Source organism: Symphodus melops, assembly GCF_947650265.1.
Source record: "Symphodus melops genome assembly, chromosome: 2".
Classification (NCBI taxonomy): Eukaryota; Metazoa; Chordata; class Actinopteri; order Labriformes; family Labridae; genus Symphodus; species Symphodus melops.
Genome location: NC_136692.1, coordinates 23,647,033 through 23,672,729, shown reverse-complemented (window position 1 = coordinate 23,672,729; position 25,697 = coordinate 23,647,033). Strand labels below are relative to the sequence as shown.

The 25,697-nt window shown below is 40.2% G+C and overlaps 1 protein-coding gene across 2 annotated transcripts in view; it reads left to right on the top strand.

Annotated features, from left to right (window-relative positions):
• Positions 1 to 25,697, top strand: part of grk4 (G protein-coupled receptor kinase 4) — a 52,443-nt gene that overhangs the window by 2,172 nt on the left and 24,574 nt on the right. For both annotated transcript variants that reach the window (XM_079337831.1, XM_079337832.1), the window contains exons 2-4: positions 19,902 to 19,997; positions 24,102 to 24,214; positions 25,072 to 25,149. In XM_079337831.1, the coding sequence (XP_079193957.1) occupies positions 19,902 to 19,997; positions 24,102 to 24,214; positions 25,072 to 25,149 (287 nt within the window). The remainder of the gene's footprint in view (positions 1 to 19,901; positions 19,998 to 24,101; positions 24,215 to 25,071; positions 25,150 to 25,697) is intronic.

Below are 25,697 nucleotides of genomic sequence, written 5' to 3'. Positions count from 1 at the left end.
ATCAGTGGAAGTAACATAAGCTTTACAGGAGCAATACTAGATCCCTGTAAAGCAACAGAAGAAGTGATGGAGAACTGCGCTTTGAGCTGAGCTCATGAAATGCTCTGGTGGCAAGATATTGTGTAAAACAAGAAAAAAGCGCATTACACTACATAAACTATTTGCCTTGTTGCTCATTTATTTTGCTTTTGTGATTTAAAAAAGTAAACAGTCAGACATTTTTATCAATTAGCTCCAGGTATTGCTCAAACTGTCCCCAACCCTTGATGACCTTGTCACGCCGGCTGAATGAAATTTAAACAACTGCCATTTCTTATCTTATGTTGTTAAAAATGTCAGAACAATAGTTGAAATCGCCTATCGGTTCTGGTAAAATGGCACATTTTAAAACGAAACATAATGCTGAGGAGGCATGTGCATCACTTCTACCTTTAGCTCTTCTTTGCTGGGTTCTTGACTGAAGCCCAATCATGAAGAACATCGTCAAAGCAGTGATGACACTCGACGGGTATGTCGAGTTTCATGGACTGGAGGTCCTGGAACATGGAATCATTGTTATTCATGCTATCGGCTCATTTGGCACCTGCACCCTCTGTGGCAGTGCTGTCCAATATAAAGTCTGCTTGAGCATGATACGCTGCACGTACACTGATACGCTGCACGGAACTGAGCTCTGGGCCAGTTGAGCCTGTTTTCACATTTAATGAGTGTATGATGATGATAATATGATGATACAAAATGCAGCAGCACACGTCACTTTGCTGTTTATCTCCTCACACTGGCTCTCTTACTGCTCTTATCAATTTTAAAACTCTGCTGCTCCCTTACAAAACAGCGACATGAACAACTCCTCCTTACCTAATTTCTATAATCCAGGTCTACTCTCTCCTTTTATTACTTATTTATTTTCTCTGCTTTCTCCTCTGCATGGTGTATTGTATGTATATGGCCATTGAGTATTGTAGTCAGTATGTTGGAATTGTGTCTACACTCCCTCCACATCCTCTACAAAGGCGTCTGATCCAACTATCACAAGTCTCTATTGAGACTCTTGTTCTTTGTCGCCCTGCGCGAGTGGAATGAACTGCAGAACTTCATTGGATCCCTTTGCACCTTTAAGAAAAAGTTTAAGACCGAGCTCTTTCGAAAATACCTAGGACCTTGATGATGATGGTTTTTTAAATTAGCGATGATGATGCACTTCTTGTCATTGTTTCCTCCTTTCTAGATCCTTGCTTGTGTTGTACTTACTCTCTGATGTACGATGGTTTTGTTTGACAATGATGATTTTAAGATGGATTATAGCTTTTAAGAATAGCCGTCAGTGTTGTGCTTTGCCTCTGTGCACTGCCTGTCTGCACCTGTGTTCGATCAGACTTAAAGCTGATTATTTGCACTTACTGACATTGTTTCCTCTTTTATAGATCTTTGCATGTGTTGTACTTGCTGTGTGATGTATGTCGCTTTGGATTTTAGAGTCTGCCAAATAAATTGTAGGATTGTAGCGTGTCTGTGTGTAGTGTCAGCTGCACTCCGCTGCTGGCTGCACACTGCTCTGTGGCATGAGCATTTATCTCTGTCGCTGATTGTCACTCCGCTGTTGTTAAGAAAACAATCAAGAAAGTAAAAGTCACGATAATATTAATTGTGCGGGCCATATACTATCTAAAGATAAGAGCTCAAATTAAGGCCTGTTTCGACCAAAGGTCCCCAGAACTAAAAGGTTCAGGTACTCCTCTTCAACCAAAAAAAGACTGCCTGGTGTTTGTAAAAATACTAACATGTTTCCTTAATCTTTGCTTTCAGTTTAGCTCATGGAGTTTCTCATCCATGCTTCTTTTTTTGATGTGGAACGTGCTGTGCATCATGTAGTATTAACTGACTTTGTGGCTTACTTTAAGTCACTTTAATCAGCTACAGCTGTAAATAGATTAAACGAAATAAAAGAGGCGCACTCAAGTCCGTATATCGGAGACAGAGATAATGACAGCTACTTTGTAACTTATTTTGAGTCATTTTAGCCAGATACAGCCAGAACACTCTGTATTTCTGCATAATGAACGCTGTCAGCCCTGTTTAGCCACGTGCCCATGCACACCTCTGCGCCGTGTCTGAGCATGGTACAGAGCGCTCACACTGGCCAAACTAACTGGACTTTATGGTTGAAGCGAGTTTGGGCAAGGTAGGGATTGCCAGTGTACCCTGACTGTTTCCTGTGGCTCATATAGTTGTCTGTGTTACCAACGCTGTCTCAAGTCGCAGGAAGTTTATGCAAATCAGGCTAAATTACTATAGGTTTTATTGATTAACAATAGAAAGGAGACTTGCTCTGTTTTTAAGGTTTCATTATAAAGAAAAGACTCTAATCAAAAAGAATTAAACAGGATATCTCACTCCCCTCATTTTACCAAATGCCTCAGAAACGCCTTTAAAGAAGATAAATGATGAACGTCTGCGATTAATTTCTTAAAGTTAGTATTTGAGGAAAGGTATATTTTGTGATTTTGATATACTTAGAACATCTGTTTTTTTCCCTTTTTAGTCAAACTCTTTGTAAGGATCATCTTAAAATTGTATTTTGGAAAAAGATTTACATTCGCCAAAGTAAGAATATAGTCAAAGATTTTTTGTTAAAAAAGAATTTAAAAAATGAAAGTACACAAGTGCCTCATTTTATACAAACGAATAAAAAAACATAAATTTAAAAGATTATTTCTGTAGATGTCAAACCAAGGTTTTTCATAAATGACGTAATACACATACATACATACATACAATTAAATAAAAACTAAAGTTTAAGAGATAAAAACCCCCAACAGATTTTACATTCAAATTATATCTCTGACTGTTGGTTGCTATTTATTTTTAGTTTAGTTCTTTAAGTCATGCTTAAAGAGTCTAAAAAGTGAGTTTTGTAACTTTTTTAAAATTGTAACAGTCAAACTTGGATTGTAAATAGTTATTGTTGGAACAATGGGCTTTCAGCTGCGGTCTTTTAAGCACAGAGGGACATATAACCCCCTGCTGTGACTGACCAATCAGAGACATGCAGCACTGCAGGGGTTGCATGCCCTATTGTCAAAAGTCCATGGACCATCAGAAAGTACGTAAACTGCAGCAGGGTCTTTTGAAAGCTTTATGCTAGGTATTTTGCTGACTAAAAAGACTGAATAACTATGCAATATTTATAGCCTAGTAAACCTTGTCACTTACTGATAGGGGACAAGCTCTAAGTCATGGAAATTACTTCAGTGATAGTGGTTAGTAAAGTTGCCTAAGTCACATTGGCCCTCATTCACGCATGTTCTTATTCTGCGCATAAAATGTGAATTCGCAAAATCAATGTTGGATTCATGACACGCCAATTTTGTTCTCACCACCATTTTAATGTATCTGAATCATTCTAAATCATGGGGTGTGTGCCTGCAACCAGCAATCAGCATACTACCATGGCACGCCCCTATCTCTCCACATAAGGACATCCGATTGGTGTATCAGGACGAGAGCGGTGAGGTGGAGGCTTTAGAAATGTTTAGGAGATGACCCCATTGATGTTATGGACTGGCCCATCCGTTCCCCAGACCTGAATCCAACTGAGCACATCTGGGACATCATGTCTCGCTCCATCCACCAACACCACAATACACCACAGACTGTCCAGGAGTTGGTGGATGCTTTAGTTCAGGTCTGGGAGGAGATCCTTCAGGAGACAATCTGTCACCTTATCAGGAGCATGCCCAGGCGTTGTAGGGAGGTCATACAGGCACTTGGAGGCCACACACACACTACTAAGCCTCATTTTGACTTGTTTTAAGGACATTACATCAAAGTTGGATTTGCCTGTAGTGTGTTTTACTGTTGTTGTTTTTTTACTTTAATTTTCAGTGTTACTCCAAATCTAGACCTCCATTGGTTAATCAATTTGATTCTCATTGGTCATATTTGTATGATTTTGTTGTCAGCACATTCAACTATGTAAAGAACAAAGTATTTAATAAGAATATTTTACTCATTCAGATCTAGGATGTTTTAGTGTTTCCTTTATTTTTTGAGCAGTGTAGCAATCAGCGCCGCATCAAAATGAACACAGGTTAAATAAACACTTTGGATCCTTATAGAGAACTTGAGTAAATTTAAATTATTATAAAATATATATTTTCCCTTTGTTCACGTCTTGTCATTTCATGAAGTGTCATTTAGGAATTTTTCTAAATTACGTGTTTCTTTGATTTTGTTTTATGTAAACATATGAAGGTCTATCCTATGGGTACTCAATTAGAAACTCAAAAGGTCCACTCACCAAATTTCCAATCTGTCCAGGGTCCGGAACAGTGACGTGTAATTCCAAAATTAGAACTCCGAACAAAAAAAGGCAGTAAATCCACAAATTATGCACAAAGGATGATGTGTTCTGTCCACATCAGTGTGAAACGTGACACTTTTTGTGCCACTACTTCTTTAAACGTGGGCACAAAAGGTGTGAGGGCCAGGCGTAGACACTGCTGTAAGTTTTGTTTTGGTGTTTTTTGAGTGTGTAATTCTGCTCTTTGTTTCATAATGACGTTTTAGGTTTCCACTTTAGACAAGGGCAACTGTCTCATTACAGATTAAACAGATCGGTTTCTTGCTCCCCACAGACAGCAAAATGCATATTTATCGGTCCACTCTGTCTTAAATTGATGATTTTCAGATTCCACCTCTTTCTCTTTGTCAAGTTTGGAGCATGCCATGATTTTTTATTTACGAAAGAACAGTTACCGTTCGCAAATCTGACGACGTTGTTGTAGCTAATGATGACCTGTGTGACCGCGGTGAAGTCAGTTTTATGTTGGAGGTTCCATGTTCTGTTTACCCAGAGCGAATGTCTGCCAAATATCCAACTTAAAACTAACTTCCTGCAGAGCAAAAAAGCACTCGCGGAAGAACAATAAAAAGCACTCACTAACCACAATGAGTTGCCATAGTGACGTTAAACAACAGCCGATTGGACATTTGAATTGGGCACAGGATAGACGCGTGATTGGAAACAAAATTGGAATAATGATAATTGTCTCGGTCCATATTTCATTAAGTTTGGGTCCAGATCTGGACCGAAGTCCGCCACTTGAGGACCCTTGGTTTTTCCCCTGGTCTTTTTTTGGTTACCTTCAAATGGCAGTAAAACTGAAGGCATTCTGCCAGCTGCAGCCAATGAGCCAATGTGAGCTTGCCTTGCTGATGTGTAGGAGATAAGAGACAGGAAAACTATTTTAAACTAACTAATAGGTTTGCATGTTGTATAAAAAATCCACTATTTGTTAGCTGGCCCTGTGCATTCTCCATCCTGTTTAATCTTAATTTAAAAGTGATTTCTGGTTCCTGAACATCTGTCAGTGCTCCAAAAACATTTGAGTGTGATCAGGAGATGTTTTAAACTTCTTTCCTTTTCTACACACCTGTTGATTTGAACGGTTGGGCCGAATGAGAAATGTTCATGTCAGGGTGTGTTCATTCAGACGCAGCTGAAATGACACATCAAGGGAAGTGGTTTGGTATTGTAGAGATGACTCCCCATCACTGCCTCTGAATTATCTTACATATATTTTGTAGAGAATGTAGAAGGGAATCTTACATTTACCGTTTTAGGATGCGTTCTGTGGACTGAAGACCGTTTAGACTGCAGGAGAGGACCGTAAGTCTTCTACAGTCTAAAGATGTGAAGATGAAGATGTGAAAGTTTCCCATGGAACATATTTAATGATTATGTTTCTGACATTACCACTGCTGTAAAGGATAATTGAAAACCACACTTCATAAAAGTAAAGATACCTCATTTGAAAGTTGCTACGCTAAAAGTTAAGGTCACATTGAAGAAAATTACTCAATTCAAAGTCTTAAAGTAGCCATCTATAAGGATCCAAAGTATCCAGTGTTAAAATATACTTAAGTAAAGTAATGAATGGTTGAGGTAAAAGCATAAAATGCCACTACATCCCTGTTCATTAGCAGACACAAGAGACACTTCATTCTGTCAGACAAGTGCTTTACGTCTTTTAGTGGCTTAGTCGGTAGAGTCGTCTTCCCTGAACCTTCGATCCCCAGCTTCTGCATCAACATGTCCATTGTGTCCTCGGGCAAGACGCTAAACCCTAAATTGCCCCTGCGTCGTCGGCAGCGTATGCATGTGTATAAATGGGATTAGTAACTTCTGATGGTCTCACTACATAGCAACCAGTGCCATCAGTCTGAGAATGTGTAGGTGTGACCAGCTGTGTGAAAAATGCTTTGAATAGTCACAAGTCAAGGCTCAAGTCCATTTACCATTTACTATCTTTTGTGCCTTCAAAAGCTAATAATGTTTGGAGATACAGCCACTCCTGTTTCTGTTCATGAGAGTTTTGCTGTGTGGCAGCATGTCATACTGTGACTAGTTTTGATGAGAGAGTGCATACCACTCTTGTGCCAACATGCATGCTCCAGGTAATCGATACTGACAAGAGACTGACTATTACATTCAGTTTTTTATATTGTATCAAGAGAGTGGAGTCAGCGGACTTATTTTTCAGCTAAAATGTCATTAAGTAGACGTTAAAAAAAAGGAAATACTCAAGAAAAGTAATGAATTTCTAAAAATGTTCTCAGTTACTGTAAAGAAGTAAGTTTTTCTCTCCCTATATAGATATCAAGCCCAAAAATCCCACTGTGGTCAGGCCCTACTTTACCACACTGGACAATACTCCTTATCATTATTTCCATAAATAATAGCCACAGTTTATGTGAATATAGAAGCTCAGGAGGTGGGATAAAAAAAAGTCTCTATATTGCAGGATGGCTGTATCTCTACTCATGCAGCCTTTCACAGGATTTTACTTTTATCACAGAGTTGGTCAGTCTGTGGACTTGACTGTGTAAAAATAAAAAGACTGAAGTGAGACGAATCGACTGAGAATGTTTATTTGACAAAGTAGTTTTAGATTTAGTTTAAATTAGTGGCATAGTATACTGTCGCAAAAGTAAAATAGCTTTCAAAGGTTGTCTTCAAGTGTCCTTTTTTCAATACTTTGCAGTTGGCAGACCAACCTATTATAGCCGAGCAGAAGGTAGAGTGAAGTCTAGAGAGTAATTACATTTACCTGCATGTTCCTGTCTAAACTACCTTATAACCCGATTGGACGGTCTATTTAAGTGAACTCTTTCACGATTGAAGGCAAACTGTGTAGAATGACCTGTGAAGAGTATAAGGTGTGACTCAATTTCTTTTTCTGAGATCTAAAAATGTCAGCAGATGCTAACCCTAATCTCCACCCAAGATTATGTCAACAATTTAACACTGCAGCATTTGTACAGTTCTTTGAGAAAGATCTACCCAGTAAGCTTTGCAGTCTCAGATTTCAGCAGCATTGTCCATGCAGGAATTATTTCATGGAATTTTTGCCTTATCTCTTTTATTTAACAACCAGCGGCATGTTTGTACATTCCTATTGAGTTTAACAAACTTGTATAGAACCTAACTTAAAATCTGCATTTTCTATCTTCCTGCATGATGCAATCTTCTACCACATTGGCAGTAACTATTTCTGCAAAACAAGTTTATTAAGTATCTGTAAAACCATGGGAACTTCCATCAGTAGTCAGAGCACCCTTCTCCCAGGGCACAAAAATATCGAGAGGAATGTATCCAGTCAACAAACTTTAACATCGCCAATGTGTTTTATACACTGAAGTTCTTGCATAAAGCCTGTAAAAATGCTACAACATTTGAGAACTGACCAGCCCTCAATTTCTTTTATCTAAACAGCTGGATTTCTTTGGGAAAGATGTTGTGCATGGTCAAAACAAAGCCCATAACAAAAAATAAGAATACCAGCCAAAGCTTTAAAGGCATCATATGAGGGGACATGTTTAATTTTACAGGGAAAGAAGCCTGCACAATTGGGGAAACTTTAAATACAGAATAGACATTAAGCAGCTTGCGAGCTAGAATTGGTGCGGCTCTCTAATGGGACTATTGCCGTGAACATCACCAACACATTCATGTGCAATAATCTCAACCAAAGTGCAATAATCGCAATAATAATTGTTTTTTTCAGCCATATTTTGTATATTTTTGCTTCTTCCATGCATATTTTTTTGTGTATTTACCGGCCGAAATAACAAATTACCGTAAATTCCGGACTATAAGCCGCTACTTTTTTGTCACGTTTTGAACACTGTGGCTTTTACAACGATGCGGCTTATTTATTTTTCTGATTTTTCTTGGGGGACAATGAGCTTCTGCCGCAAAAACATTTGACCTCGTCACATCGGATCTTAATATCAGATCTTAACACACGGAGAAATGCATATGATGCAGCTTTCAAGTTAAAGGCGATTGACCTGGCTGTCAAAGAAGGAAATAGAGCTGCTGCACGTAAAGTTGAAACTGACAGCGACATCGAAAAAGAGACTGAGGAAGTGAGTAATGAAGTCATTCTGAGGCAGTGAGTGGATGGACTTTTTCTTGTGAAATGTATTACGGTAATCTTTTTCATCAGCCGTGTTACAGACACTGTTCGATAAAGGATTTCCAGTAGGCTTCGTTTTTGCGGATGTAGCCGGTAGCCTACATATTTAATTAAAAGTTAAAACAACGTTTTTGTGTCACGTCTTTCTGTGTAAATCGCTTTGTTACAATGTGGACACCTGTGGCTTATATATGTACAAATACATTTATTTACTTATTTTTTGCCGGTGCGGCTTATATACAGGTGCGCTCAATAGTCCGGAATTTACGGTATGTTTCTGTGTCGCCGACACATCCGTTACAGTACATTTAATTGAGAAAGCATTTTGTTCTGTTCAGATTTAAGTCACAGATTTAATAATTTGATCAGATCAGGAAATTGATACATTTAAAAAAATAAAATATCTTTGCTCGTCTTAATTTTTTAAATGGGTAATTCCCAGAGTCCTCTGCATTACAACATTACAGACTAAAAACTAAAATCCATCAGAAAAAAATAAATTATCATGATTCTTGATTTATCTTTGACAACATTAGACACTTCATACAATCAGCTTGTTCATTATAAATTATAGATTGTCTGACTGTCTGTCTATCTCTCTATTTCTCTATCTATCTGCCTCTATTTCAGTGGCATTAATAACTACTCGGTATTGGTGAGAACCCAAATGTCTGTACTTGTACTTGGTTTGAAAAAAAGTGGTATCAGTGCATCTCTAGAAACAAGCCATCAGTGTGAATGTGTACGTGTGACATACGGTGTAAAAGTGCTTTGGGTAGTCAGAACTCTAGAAAAGTGCTATTTAGACCCATTTACTTTTTACCATTCCTAAATAAATAAAAAAATCAGCAGCGATGGTCACATTTGAGCCCTTAGTAGCCCAAATAATATTATGTTAGTTTCTAAAGAGATAAGCTCGAGCTCTCTCATTTCTTTTCCTTTTCTCCCTCTCCTTTACTTTAATTCCTTTCTAATCTCATTAAAAAAAAATCATCATCCTGTATTCATTCAAAGAAAGGAAGTGAAATGCTCCCTTTACTCTGATTAACAGAAGAATTGAATCCTGCTCAGACTTCTCATTTCCACATCACACAGTGAGAGCTTTTATTTCTGTTTACTATAGAATGTTGCAGATGTAAGTGGATACACCTCTGTATCACTGTAACCTCGCTCTGCTCCCTTGCCTGTCTCCAGCAGCCTTTAAATTGTAGGCTAGCAGGTCCTCTCAGACCACTTGTGAGGGTTTTCTTCTGACGTAAGCCAGCATAGCTTTATTAGTTTTGTGGTCATAGCTGGGCTAACACTTGTTGTCATCACTCTGGGGTGTTTCCTCCAGCTGAGGCTCATAAAACACATTGCTTTGTGACTTTCCCCTTGAAGTGGGACTTATTTTACAGTTATTACAGCCACAAATGGGCTGTGTGGAGAAAGAGAACGGTGTGTTGCATACCCAGCGCTGCTGAATGGCACTACCAGCGACACTTAGCTGGTGGCTACTGGGTTGGTCATTAGCACAAATTCTGGGCAAGCTGACTCAGCGTTTAGTGACATATTTAAACACTTTGTGAACATCAAAAATATGTTGTTTCCGCTGCATTGTTAAATGTTGGACAGGCTTTTTTCCTGTGAGAACCCATCTGTTGTCTTGAACTCTTGTGTATGGTCAAGTGTATTTACTAGTTTTTTTTTGTTTTGTCCCCCCCCCCCCCCAAGATTCAAAGAAAAAATGTTCACAATAGTTTTCTTAACTTAAAGTTAAGAAGAAGAAGTTTAGAAGCACCTAGTGCTAAAAAAGCAACAGTACATTGCTATAATCACAAGTGTAGCTCCCGTGGTTACATTTCAGTCCTTCCTTCAAATATGACATCAAGATGTTGTTATCTGCCATAATCTTCAAGGTGTAATAAGTGCTATCTGTTCCCTGACCAAGGGCTCGGTACTGGAGAGGCACTATTTGTTCCTCTTTTTCTGAATGAACCAGTGTGCCCTTCTTGAGAGAGACAGCTGGAGATAATGATGATAATCCTTTCACGTTGTCCTTTTGAGATACTATGTGTGTATATATCTCAAGTTTAGTCTCACCATGTTCCCTCACAGCCTCACCCTCCCCCAGTCTCTTTCAAGACGTTATAAAAACATGGGGTCAGTTTTCAAGCATGACTTGGCAAGCTTTAATGGAATATCTTTAAGAGACATGGCAGAGCAGGAACGGTCTTGCAAAACATCACAACATGCTGCTGGAATTGGCATAATTGCATCTGCGTATATGCAGCCATGCACTGTATGCTCGTGAGAGACTGCATGTCCCTTCATGTGTGGGTCCCAGAACCCCACCCCCTGCTCATTTGTTGTCCTGGAATTTACTTTGGTGTTGTAATGTTGTTCACATTTTTACATGTGCACTCGTCCGTCTGTCTGTCTGTCTGTCTGTCTGTCTGTCTGTCTGTCTGTCTGTCTGTCTGTCTGTCTGTCTGTCTGTCTGTCTGTCTGTCTGTCTGTCTGTCTGTCTGTCTGTCTGTCTGTCTGTCTGTCTGTCTGTCTGTCTGTCTGTCTGTCTGTCTGTCTGTCTGTCTGTCTGTCTGTCTGTCTGTCTGTCTGTGCCTGCCTGCCTGCCTGCCATATGGAGAGAGACCCAAAGAGAGAGAAGTCCAGCCATAAATAATTAACACTTAACAGGGAAAAAACAGTTTATATGGGGGAGGGGAGCAAGAAGCTGAAGTCAGAAAGGGTAAGGGGGAACATGTGCGAGAGGAATGGATTATTGGAGGTTAGTGCTGCCTGATATTCACGTTTCTCTTTTTCCTCTCTTTCTCAGCTGATGTGATTCTTTCAGTGTGAGTATACAGATGGATTACCTTGTGCAAACATTGGGCCTTTGCTTTGAATAGGCAACACAGATACTGGCAGCTAATGTTTTCCTTATCAGGGGCTACTTCAGCCAATCACACACTGTATGGGAGTGCCATGGCCAGGCTCCATTGTGCCCATGTTCATGCTCATATAACAATATGGACCTAAACTATGACCCCTCCCTCATTTTTAACCATTTCAGCCATGTATTTTATACATCTACCTTTGCGTCTGTGTGAGGTTGGGGGTTAGGTCTGGCGGGCATAGGCTGGTACCAAATATTCAGAGGACTAAAATTTGCCCAAAATATCTTGTTAAACGGTGTTATCAGTTTTTTCAAAGTTATAAAAAAGGGTTTGTCCCTGCCAAATGGAGTGGAGTGGCCTTAGCTTGTTTGCCCCATTTTAAGAACAATACTAGAGTACTGTTAACTTTTTGTGCTCTTCGTGCTGCCTTCATTTAGTCAGCGACTCAGTGTTCTTGAAAGAAAATCTTATTTATTAAAAGTCACTGTCTAAGTCTGTTGCAAAACAGCAAGTGACATATTGTATGAAGTAAATACTGTCTGCTCGCTGCCAGGGTTGATCCGTTTTGACGAGCTGGATTTTCTAGCCTTGCTTTTTTTAATTCGAGTGTCAGCATGTGACATGTGTTCATCAGATGGATGAGCGCCTTTTCCCATATGGCGATGCGAAATGAAGATGGGTTGTGAAGACAGCAGCGCTCCATGGTTGTGTGTTCACGGCAACATCAGAGAAAGCTGGGAATCGCAGCACAAGACGTTGCCAGCGATGGTGTTAACTTCCGAGTGTTCTTTTTGAATTGGATGATTCTTGAAAGTTTAACATGTAGACCAGTTGTCTGAGTTTGGATGCAGCTAGCTTCTTACTCCATACAATGGATAGTTTGTTTTTCTTGTAATACACTCTCAATTAAACCAGCATATAAAAAAACACATCTTCTTACTGAGTCAGATTCAGGTTTACTGCAAGTCCATTTCTACATTCTTCTACTTTGATTTGTTTTTTTTCCCCTTGAGATTAAACAGAGGGCAGGAGGAAAGGAATGTTGAGAAGGGACAAGACACAATGCAAAATATCTCCGAAAGAATACACGACACTGCTTTTGGTGTATTGATAACCACTAGAAAAGAGTCCCTCGAGCTGGACAAGGGGATGGATTAAAATGCTCTCTTGAATGATGCTATTGCATTATTGGCTTTTATTCCCATGAATGAAAAAACGGATCAATGGATTTTATCTCCATGTAAGACAAGAACCGAGCTTACATCCTGTAGTTTTAAACCACTTGAGTTTGAAGTTCTATTGTCCCTTAATCTGTGGCAAAAAGCTTTTTTGGTGGATTTTTTTTTTTGGCTGCATTTTGCTTTTGTTGACTCATTGACAGCAGAGCTGAAAGAAAGAAAAATAGCGAGTGGGGAAGTTGTGAATTCAAACAGTTGTAAGTAACATGTTACACATCTTGGACAGCTGTGTGGCCAGGATGAACCCGCTGTCTATATCTTTTTAGGAAAGGAATGTTCATCTCTGTAGTCAAGCAGCGTGTCTCATGATTTGACTTTTGCCTCTCAACATTTTCCAACTATGGAATCTGGTCCGTGGTCCGTTGCTGAGATTCTGTGCTATGATCTCAGCGCTGGCTGTAGCTTGGATATGACTGAGCGAAACTGCTCTGAAGTTAGTGTTTATGGAGGGCCCCGTTCTCTCTGAGGGGAGAACCAAAGTAAAATAAATACTTGCTCCATCCTGTCTGCATTAAGGGCCGACACACATGGCTTTGACGTCAGAGTGACATTAAACAGGGTGGGGTGGCCCAGCCAGCTCCGACAGGCACGTGCACACACTTAACGTGCACAAACTTACTTCTTTTGTATATTTTGTCACTTTTCTCCATTTTTTTCCTTCCAATTTCTTATTCTGTGTCTTTTGTACTGGCCCACACTTTTAAAATGTAGATTTCCAATTTAACAATTTCAACCTCAGACAGACATTTGTTACCTTTTAGGAGCTTGTTTGACTGTAATCATTAATCTTTCTGGATTTTTTCCAAAGTGTGTGTGTGTGAGCTTGAGCGTGTGTGTCTGTGTGTTAGAGGATTTCAAATGCAAAGTAACTGTTGGCTGCAACTGGCTTCAATCAGAAAGTTCAACATAAAACTTTATTCTTTGCTGCTGCTCCTTTTTTCCTTTCCCCCTGACGCATTTACAGCTGTGTGTGTGTGTGTCTAACAGGTCTGTCTACATGCCTCCTAACATCTACAACCTCAACCAATAGATTGTTTCCTAACCCTTTTGCTAAGGCTGAACAATTTTAGGAAATGATTGAATTGCGATTTTTCTGGCAGAAATTGCGATTTCGATTTTTATCACGATTTTCTTCAAATTAAGCTTGTGCAATGTTTTCAATGTATACAGTAACATTTACAAACATGACAGGAAATTACATCATACCAGTTAAAAAATACCAGAACTCTAAATTAATAAAATGAAAACTAAAGTTAAGAATTAATTTTAAATGTATTTAATCAGACGAAACACGCAGCCGGTGTGATGTTCTTGTTTTTAGTGTCAGTTTGACAGAAATCTGGTCACAAGTGTTGATATATTTTGTGCCTTTGGGGTTACCGTAGGGGACTTTGTTCACAGAAGTTATGCAACAAGAGAAGCCAACAATGTCTCTATATTTTCTTCGAGCCATACGGCCGAAACATTTGCCTGTGAGCGTCATTTCATGTTCAGATCTTGCATTGTAATAAGGTTACAACGTGAGACAACAATTGACATTCACGATGCTAACCGCTAGCATTCCTATTCAAATTCTCATAGACGTTAGCATCAAGCTAGCGGACTTTTCGGTTGTTTAGCATACGAGATGAATAACTTATGTTTGATGTCTGTTTAGTTTGACAGTGCTTCCTTTATTAAATACTGGACAAAGAAACTTCAGCTTCTCTATTGGAGGAAAACTGTTAGCTATCTGTCGAGCTGTGTATCAAGCTAAAGAAGTCATGCACACACGCAGGGGCAGAATAGACGGCGTGCATGTGTAAATTGACAGCTCCTGGGTCAGTCGGGAGAAGCACTGCCAAAAACCGCGGCTTTGGCGATCACGTGATCGCGTTTTTTGAAATTTCGATTTCGATTTCCAGAAAACGATAAATTGTTCAGCCTTACCTTTTGCGCTGTATTTGATTTGTACTTGTTGCCCGAGAGTTTGCTGTCAGTAATTTCTGCCAGGAAGATGGTTCACACAGGAGTACAGAGCAGGAGACATCTGCAAGGCTTCTGTAAACGAGGGATGCAACAATTCTCAATATAATATTGAACAGTTCCGTACAGCATCATCCACAGTTCAATACGTGCTTGTGAATGTGATATTCTTGTTTTTGCTTCAATTTGCTTCCACACATTGTATTTCTGTTTGATTTGTGTGTGTGAGTCCATGCGCTAGGAAAACATCCAAATCATATATGCAGGGTCTGAAATTAACACCGGCCAAGCGCCAAATGTGGATAGGTTTTCCGTTTGGCGAGTCGATTTCAGAGGGCTGTACGCCTCATGGCGGGTAAATTTTTTTTACCGAAAAGTCATCAAAACTATGCTACGAGTATTACCTCGTACACACACACACACGGCCGAGTCGGGAACATGTGATCCGGTCAAACATCCGGCTCGACTTTTCACTCTCGCCGTGTCTGCAGCCAGCTTAACTACAGCAACATCCCCTCTCAGTCGCTGTAGTCTCAGTCTGTAAACGTCTCCACTCAGACTCAGTGAAAGAGCGATGCATTATAATCACTGCAGATTTAGTGCAGGAGCAGACGGAGATACATCCGTCTAATAATGAACAAGCTGATTATATTACCATAGTCTTAAAACTGTCAAAGCTAAATCAAGAGAGAACTTGTTTTGTGGAATAATAATTTATTATTCTCTGATGGTTTTTAGTCTGTAATGTTGTAATGCTGGGGGGGAAGGTCTCTGGAAACTACCCATTTAAAAAAATAAAGGCCAGCAAATATATTTTTTAATTGCTTAATCTCCTCATCTGATTATTTTTTTCATCTACCTGCCACCTTGGCCACTGAGTCAAAAAGTAAATTTTGCAAGCTGATTATATGCTACAACTTGATGAAGCTGACAACACTGGTATCAGATTTCACAGACTATTTTACATGTCAAGGGGTGAGGAAGGGCAGCAATATGAGGAATTACCACCATCTTTCATATCAGTGATGTGGGGAAACTTGGCTAAAAGTTAACAGCAACAGAATGGTTATCACCCACAGACACCAGGGGCCTGTACCAAGCAGGATTTGAAGTTAGCGAGTTAACGCTGAGTTTTAAATCCTGCCTTGGTTGGTTACTTAAACTGCTGCTCCAGAGCAGGTTCTGCTGGAGGTAAGAGATCGAATTGTGAAAATCTCTACTCACTGACCAATCAGATCTTTTGATTGTGCGGAACGCGAGGACATGTGAGGACACGTTCCGCAAAGATTTGACATTATAGTTCGTAAAGATGGTTATTTTTTTTACTGATATCGTCCTTCACCTTTTTTCTTCATGCATTTGTTCCTGCAGCGGTGTAACTTTAGTCTTTGGGAGCCGGCAGTGCTATCTTAAATGTCTTCATATTATTAATGAAGGTTTTTTCAGAATTTGTATATGATGACCTGTGAGGCAGTGAGCATTGTGATAGGTCAAATGAAGCCAACACTGCCCCTTTTATGTGAATGCGCTTTCTGAATCAAGTCAGGTGGTATGACGGTTAAGCATCATCTCTTATGTTAGAGTTAGTGTCACCAGACACCCTGGGTATGTTGAACTCGTCGTATAGGCTCCTGCTGTTACCTGCAAGATGCAGACAATTGAACAACGGCAAGTGAATAGAAGGACATAGCCTTTTAGCTAGTTAGCAGCCTGTTACTGTAGCAGAGCAAACAGACTGAATACCTTCTCTTTGAAATCTGCTGCAAAAGGGGGGAGAGGGGAGGAGTTTCACAGACACATTGGATATGACAGGGATTCCCATAGGAATGAATGGATTTCCAATTGCCTTGCCTCCGTACACATTGGTATGTGGAAACGATGGGTAAATCTAACCACACCGGGACTGTTTCTATTTCCGACATGCTTGGTTGGGTTTTAAGTACCCTCCTTACTCTAGATCAGGAAAATACCAAGCTTTGGGTAAAAAGTAAGTAAGTAAAGTCAGTTTTGGTTTAACGTGAGACCCTTGATATATATGTCAGGGTGAGTATCTGCAGAGACATTGCCCTATTGAGATGATCCACAGGAGTGGATTCAAATAATGTACCAAAAGGAAACCTATTTTTTTCGATCGCTTCTTTTATTTGAATGTTAAACGCACTGCGAGCCTCAACCGACATACTGATGCGAAACAAAAGGGGGTTTGGGGTCTTTTGGGAAAGAGGTTAAAATCACAGGGAATGTTCTTTTCTCCTTCACTAGATCAATGATTTTTGCCTTCGCGGTGAGGCATGTGGACTTGTAAGCATCTGGGGTGTTTGTGGCTGTTGCATTTGCAATTGAGTCACTGTGCGTGCCATGAAATGTGCGGCTCTGGTGTGTTCATCTGAAATTGCCATCAGGTGTTTGTATTTTGTCAAATGAGTTTTCCCCCTCTGATTAATTTAGTTTTTTGCAACAAACTTTAATCTGCTCAATTTACCCGCTGAAGACACAAACTCATTTTGAGGCATTGTGGTGTTTTGAAAAGTTCCAATCGATATGCTGTTATTTATAAGGAGTTCAGCATCAGCAGCAAGCACAAAGCCGTGAGAAGCTTTAGTTCTGAGGGGTGAGGGGTGTACAGACAGTGGATCTCCTCTCCCTTTTTCTCTGAGGCCGATTCTGCACTCTTTTTCTCTTGGCTGTGTTATCTCTCCACGGGAGTCGAAAGGGAATTGTTTTTAAACAGGAGTTTTGCTGTGTTGAATGGAGCTATGAGGTCCTAGCGCATGAGCTCTCGCTCTCTCTCTCTCTCTCTCGCTCTCTCGCTCTCTCGCTCTCGCTCTCTCGCTCTCTCTGGAATACTTCTCTTCGCGTCTGCTTCACCAATGACAGTGGTAACTTGACTACTTTACTCATACTGTTGCCTTGTGTCAATACAGAAACTTATTTTTCATTCTGTCACTCAAGCTCAAGGATCAAGCTCACTCAGTTACACCTTACACTTAACCTTGACCTACAAAAAGTACAGAACATGGAGAAATTCTATTATCAAACTGTGACAAAAGTACCGAAGAAGTACTGAAAAGTTAGTGGCATATACCTCGTTACACTACTGACTATGTTTTGTTACTTTGGAAAATCTGGAAAGTAGCTGCTCATAACCCTGCAATTGGCTTAAAAAAATGATTCATGACATCCTTCACTTTAAACAAGTGGGCTCAATGGGGGGAAAAAAAGGGAAGTGGGATGGCCATGTTTTTGTAAAGGTGAGAGCTTGCACACTGTTCAAAGTATGTGTTCAAAGTGTCGTCATGTTGAACCATAGTGACCCTCTGTATGTGTTTGTGTTCAAGCTGCCACATGTCAGGGACCAGCTGGTGCCATGTGCACTTCAGGGCAGAGGATTCCCCTCTACTTGACAAGGGGAGAGTTTGTTGTTCTGTGTTTTAAAACCTGCAATGAAGCCTTTGCATTCTTCTTCACTTATTTTTATTACGAACTAGAAAAAAAGCGGTCATACAAAAGCTAATGGGGATCAAAATGAATACAAACAAACAGCCTCACCAGATAACGGACTGGATGTACTGTGCTGGAAGGGAAGTTGTCTCAAACTCTATGAAGTTGGCTTTAACCAGAAGTGCTGTGGCCAAACACTGGAGCAAACAAAACGGAGCACAATTAAACTGGGAGTGGAAGCGCAAACACTGCCATCACCCTGAAGGACAGGCACCAAAGAACATGTGCTGCTGCAGTACCAGTTCGCCCCAGCAAAAACAAAACGGCTGCCAACCACTTGTAATTTGGGCAGATTTTTAAAAATGCTTATTATCAAAGACAACAAGTTTCTAGCACCATGTTTTAGCATTTTCATTGCATTAGATCAAGCAGACGTATGTTTGCTATCTGTAAAAAAACAAACAAACAAGATGTGCAACTGTTTTACAGTGAACATGCGTTAAAAAAAGTTTAAATAAGGTGTGATGGGACTGGAGTATAATTTGCATTTGCACTGGTATGTAAAGAACCTGATGTTTATCTTAATAATAATAATAATAATAATAATAATACATGGGCACCTTTCATGACACTCAAGGTCACCTTACAGTAGACTCTACTTAGAATATTTTGTTTCAGGTATTCACTTGTCTTCCATTGTCATGTTATCTTGAGCCCCGTTTCCACACAGCAGTCCGGTACGGTTTGGTTCGGTAAAGCCTGATCCCATTTGTCTTTCCACAGCCACCCATGCTCTATTTAGTAGGCGGCGTGTGAGCCAGATGCCGATAGCCTCATCAGCTATGTAATAGTGTCACATGATAGCAGCTAACAGCTAACTGCTAACTAACAAATTTAACAAAGGAGAAAAACGCTACACAAACAAAACCAACGCTGGAAGACATCCAGCAGTTCATCTACTTCATCACTACATTTTTTTATTTTTTTTATTTTTATTAAAAAAACTCAATCCAGCTTTATTTTAGAGAAGGCTGTGTGCCACAAGGTGAAATAAACAGATGTAAACAATCGACTGTTTAAACATGGTAGGGTTGTGTTTGCCGCTATCACATGGGAAGTGACGATTCTTTCGACCAATCAACGGACTGCAGTGTTTAGCACCACCTTTTAAAGTCAGATTGATATTCTTGGTGCCACAACGGAAGGGTCCTAAGAAGTAGGACGGTACGGATCGGTTATTTGGGAATCTTTCCTGGGATTAGTGTATGGAAATGGCACCAAATGCGAGACGAACCGAACTGCTCGGTGAAAACGAGCTAAAGTCTTCACTGATTTCTAGAAGGTTAATTGTGTCTATCAATGAGTAAAAGAACATAGGCCATATGATTTTATATTTGCAATGCTATGAAGCAACAATAAGTAAAACACACAGATAAACACATATAAAAGCAGGCTCTCTCCCTGAAGCTTGGACACATAACCTTAATGTTATACACACTACCTGGTGACCTGATAACAGCGTTATTGGACAGTTCAAATGTGAGGGGTAAGCCACCACAGCACTTCTCAGACAACCTGGTTGGCTGCGTTTATTTTTCTCAATGCTCATTCTAACACCAGCAGACGTGTGTGTGTTTGTGTGTGTTTTCAGTCTGTGTCTGACTCTGTTTGAGACGAGATGTGTGGATGCCTCATGATCTTTGAAGCTGTCAACATTCTTCAGCACATGCTCTGTCATGATGTCATGAGGCGACTGGTGAGATGAAGCAGCTGTCACTGAGAGGTCACCATGATCGTGACACACAGACAATCTCTCACACACACACGGATGTTGTTGTCTTTATTGTGTTGAAATGACTGCTGAACAAAGATTAAGTATATTTCTCACTGTGTCTCAGGTGGAGGAGGGAAGAGGAATGGTCGCAGTAAGAAATGGAAGGAGATGCTCAAACTGCCTCACATCAGCCAGTGTGAGGAGCTACGCCGCACTATTGGTAAGAAATGGTGTGTGTGCATGTGTGTGTCAGGGGGTGAGGCAGAAAGATAACGTGCCATGCTGTGTCGTCGGGTGGGTCTGACTGTGGGAGGAAGTACAGATTGGACTTCCTTCCTGTTTCTACCCGTCTCCACCCGCAGCTTCAGGCAGGGGAAAGGAAACAGTGTGTGTTTTTGTGTGTACATGTCTGTGTGACTTAGTGAATCCATTTGCACGGCGGTTTCTGGACTTTTAAGTCTCTGTTAACATTACATGTTTGTCTCAATGACCACCTGCCTGCTCACACATAAAATGTGAGTGTCTTCACTCTTGCTCCCTGCGTACGTTGATGTGTTGCTAAATAAACAAAAGCAGGATTTTCAGAGTTTAGCTCAGACAAGAGCTGTGTTCCTGTTTCTCCTTGTCCCCCTCGCCCACCCTGGTCGTCTGAATGCGACACCACTTGGTATGTGTGTGTGTGTATGCATGCGTGTGTAAAAGTGCGTCACAGTTATCTCTGCCAGAGATTGCTGTGCTACCCTCGCCCACGTTCTCTCCCTCCTTCTTTGCTGTCTCCATGCCTCCCCCTCTCTGTGTGTTTCTCCCTCCCTCCCTCCTTCCACCACTTGAGCGCAACATAACAGTATCAGAACAGGAGACATTAAGGGAGTGTGTGAAATGAAGGAGAGGGAGGTTTTTACAATACCGTTACATATTCATTTCCTGTGTGTGTGTGTGTGTGTGTGTGTGTGTGTGTGTGTGTGTGTGTGTGTGTGTGTGTGTGTGTGTGTGTGTGTGTGTGTGTGTGTGTGTGTGTGTGTGTGTGTGTGTGTGTGTGTGTGTGTGTGTGTGTGTGTGTGTGTGTGTGTGTGTGTGTGTGTGTCAGCAGTTGTTGAAGGTTACAAACGTCACTATTACATAGACGCTATTGCGTAAGTTCCCTATCACACTGAGCATAGGATCAAAATAATCCTTTTGCCTACTTAAACATATACCACAGACATGTTAACACGCACACATTCGCCAAGCCCTGCATAGACTTGTGTGTAAAAAGATACAGAAGAAACCGATAGCAGTGTCTTTGTTTTGTCTTTATGAGCTCGGGCTCTTGACCTTAGCTGTGTCTTCTCGGAAGTCTGGAGGACTTCATGCAGGCTACAGATCCCTTTCTGTTGATAACAACCATGCAACAGACTAATATTAATGAACATCTTGCCACCATTTGATGTTTAAGTGACTTTATCAGTCTGGCTAAAGTTGTATTGTTAGCTTAGTTCAGTTTGAGTTAGTATTACAAGCCTCCTCAGTATTTCGATGACACCTTGCTGTCAAGATTTTCTTAATCTCTCTGTGGGATTACTTTCACTGTGGTGTTTGCTTCAGAGTTTTACCTTCTTTTTTTTTTCTCAGATAGGAAACTTTTCATTGGTGGAATGCTGACCTATGCTCAGATGCATTCAAATGATGTTGAGCCTTGAATCAGTTTGGACACATGCACGTACATGCTCTTACTAACTTACACAGAGCAGATGAAATGTGTTTTCTTTTTTTTCTTTTCAGTGTTTTGCTTTTATGAGACAGGCCTCATTAACAAAAGTATATCCACAGACGTGAAAGGGATTCAGCATTACTTCAAGCTGAACATTTTAAACTACAGAGATGTATTTGGACAGACATTGACGCTTGAAAAGAATATAGAGTTAAAGCTGCCTTCAAAATCTCAGTGCCACCTAGAGAGAACAATGGATTATTAAGATATCAAACATGTGCGTGTCAGTTTCTGAGGAATAGTCCTGAACATTGCACAACAGTTTGTGTTTTATTACGCAAATGTAGTGTGTCACCTTAAAGAGTGCGTGTGAGTGAGATGGCCTCTTCAGTAGCAGCATGTAACCAACTTCACATTAAGACAACTGAAACGCTATCATGATGCTCACTGTAACACTTCAGGTTGAATGTTGAGATCATTTGGCGTAATAATGTGCAAAAGGAAATGAAAAATGTGCATGACAGAATGTGAAGAATGAAGAATATGATATTAGCTTCAGGAGCTGAAGCTAACCATTCCAACTAAGCTAGGTTTTGTTTGTTTTCTTCCAAATACATTGGAAAATGGAATTTCTTGGATTGGGTTTGTTTATATTCACACTTCCCATTTGCAAACAGACCAGCTCACTAAATGAAGTCATATGTGCTTTCTCACAAGCAGTATAATTATACAGCTGATAACCGGTCCAGTCACAGAGAGAGAGCATTTGAGCCAAGTGAACATCTACTTTGTGGAACCAGAGTGACAATAAAGGGCTTTTAATGTAGGTATGTAATTATACAGTACCTTAACACAGCATTGTTCAGCCAAACTAAAGGAGTAACTTTCAACCACTAAACACATTTTGCTGTACAGATGCCATCGAAATGTCTCGGCTGTAAATGTGTGCTGCACTTCTCGATGAGCTGAACACGGCACATTTTAGAAACAAGCCTCCAAATACTCTGAGATGAAAGATAAAAGACAATCAAGTGCTTACAAAGGTTTTTGAGGGAGTTTTAGTTCTTTTTTAAAAGATGCAAAGGAAAGTAAAACCATACAAATATTGTGTCTCTACACTCTACTGGTGCCTGTCTAAGTGATAACTTTGTGTTTGAGTTTGAATGAGAAGCACAGAGCTGTGGAACAAAAGGGAATGCTGTATAATAAACATTGCAGCTGGGAGGGCTGTTGTGGAGATTTGATCTACTGTTGGAGGTTGTCCTGTAGCTGTCAACATTTAGAAAAATTCAACCCATGCATCCCTCCGATTTATCCTCTGTTCACATGTGTACGCGAATGTGTGGGGCCTATTTTTGTTTGTACTGTATGTTTATCTTGTGTGTGTATGTGTTTGTCCTGTCAACCAGTGATGGAAAATGTCTTAGGTCTTCTTCCTCATTTAGAAACGGAGGAAATGTGACTCAAATGGACAGCATTAGTCTTAATAGGCTGGGGCCTGCTGCAAGACACAGACGCAGAAAACGCGCAAACACAAATACTCTGCAGGAAAGAGACATTCTGTGAGTCTTAGAAAATATGCAAATTACGGGCCAGCTTGCGTTTTAAAAAAACACAATTTAGTTTTTTTTTAGAGGGGTAACCTTTAGAATCCCTGCTGTGTGTTAATGGATGAGATAAGATTGTTTTCATCAAGTTACTGGATGTGATTGACACAATAGCTCCTTTTAGAATAGGAGGATTTGCCTCTCTAACCAACCAAAACACTCATTAACACATTGTGTGTGTTACTGTGTTTATAAAATTGCTAAATTTGCCATTGTTCATAAAGCAGAGGGTTTAGCTTCTTAATGTGGTCAGATACAGCAGTTTCTGCAACACTGTGAAATCACAGACTGAGATACCAAAATTACCTTGTGTTGCAGAAGCACAAGGTGTAAACAGCTGTGGCTCACATACAGTACACTCAAACACAGTACAGGGGGGACGAACTTTTATAGAGTAACAGTTTTTCTTTATAAAAATATATTTTTGGCCTTTATTCTAGAGACAGGACAGTGAACAGAGATGGAAATCAGGTAGAGAGAAAGTGGGGATTGACGTGCGGGAAAGGAGCCACAGGCCGGACGTGAACCCGGGCCGCCCACGTTAAGGACTGTAGCCTCCATACATGGGGACGCGCGCACTAACCACTGCGCCACCAGCGCACCGAGTAAAGCACAGTTTGTTATCCGTGACTCACTTTTAAATCCCAAAAAATCCCAAATCGAGGCAATTATCTTCCAACACATTTTCCTCAGTTGTAATGGCAGCTAAAATTCCAGATAGTGCTAGCTAAAGTTGAATGCGGAGTGTGAGTGCATGGCACCTGTGGTTATATCCATAGAAAGGTAGCGCACAGAAGCTGTTTGCCAGGATGGATAGATAGATAATTTATTCCTCCCGTTTGGAAAATTCAGGTATCCAGCAGCTCACATAGTATAGGTAGAACAATTGATTGGACAAACAGGTGGCTTAAGGCCTTCCTCATCGCTACCTTCTTTGCCTGTTTATAGATTTATTGGAAAAATTAAAATCTATTTTTCTTTTCTAGTTAAATGTGTATTCTGTCTTTCTCTCTTTTCCTTCTGTCAGAGAGGGACTACACCAGCCTATGTGAGAAGCAGCCCATTGGTCGGCTGTTATTCCGTCAGTACTGTGACACCAGGCCAGAGCTCAAACGCTGTATCGAGTTTATGGATACTGTGGTAAGACTTCAAGTGAACCTTTTGCTTTAACTCTTCATATTTCTTTTTGTCTTTTTTTCTCTATTTCTTTCACATTCTCCTTTTAAATGGTTTTCCCTTTTCTCTTCTGATTGTTCTCTGTGATTTCTCCAATGACACTGGCTTGAAGCAGACCCTTGCAAAGCAAGAAGAACGAAGAGAAAGTTAGCACTTGGTCCTTTTCCTGCTCTTGGCAGTAGTAATGGCTTGTGGGTGTTGGGGGCGATTAGCGATTTAGATGGGCTTCACAGAGGAGACCCCTCCTCTTCCTCTATGAACTCTTCCATGAGGTCAAGCCCACGTCAAAGGCACGTCCCCAGGGTGAGCAGGTAAACACAGGCCCAAGCTTGTGTCTAGGCCCAAGGAGGTACACATGAAAGAAACACTGGAGGGGAAGCATGCATCTTAAGAATCTACTTTTTTTTTTTTCAGTTAAGAAAGCAAACATGTAGGTGAGACTAGTTGTAATTTTGCCTATTCTGCCTCATTGTTTCCCTTGCATTGTATATTTCTAAACAAAAAATACAATTTGAAGAACTCAAGCTCCATGTCAGAGGAACATTATTGCCCATTTGTCAAGTTGATGAAGATGGGGTTCTGTCACCAGTTATATCGCTCTGTTTTGTCTGTGGTCCTGCACTAATTTCATTTCTTCCTCTTTCTTGTTCCTCATTAAGCCCTCTACCCTTTTCTCTCTCTCCTCCCTGTGTCATGTTTTCTTCCTCCCCTTTCTGCTGCTCGTCTCTCTCTGACCTTATTTGGAGAGATATTAAAGATGGCTGAATGGGTACGCTTTGTGTGTTGCTGTGGTTGTTCACATTTTTATTCTTCCCTGACAGGCCATGTACCAGCTAGCTCCTGATGAGAAGAGGAGGGACTGTGGACTGAATGTATTAGACACATACTTTAATAATGGGGTATGACACAAACACAAGCTTTTTTAATAATAGTGCTTTAAGATATAGACATCTGATGCTGAGCCGTGTGATATCAAGTACACTTTTATTAAGAGTTTCTTATTACATATTTCTTGAACGACGTTTTAATCAGGTGATTTTCACAACTACATTTATCAATGACTTAACACAGTATTTGCTAATAAGGTTTAATGTAGAGTATGAAGTGGCACTTCATTAAAAGTGTCTCACTCAAAAGAAGATGCAATAACCCCTAACATCTAATAGATGGAAGATTACTATCTGTCTTTTGCTAAATTGTAAAATCTGTCCCTTTTTATTTGGGTTATTTTTGTGGATTAATTTGTGTTTATGAAGCCACTAAATGAGCACACTTAATCGATTCAAAAAGAATACACAGTACACAATACAGTAAAGAACTCAGACTGTGCAAGTTGACCATGCAGGAGGAGACGAGTTTGGTTAATATTAGTAAAGATCATTTCTTAAAGTATTTATATGCAATAGACCATATTAAGAAGTTTAATAATTATTTTTGGTCTTCAAAC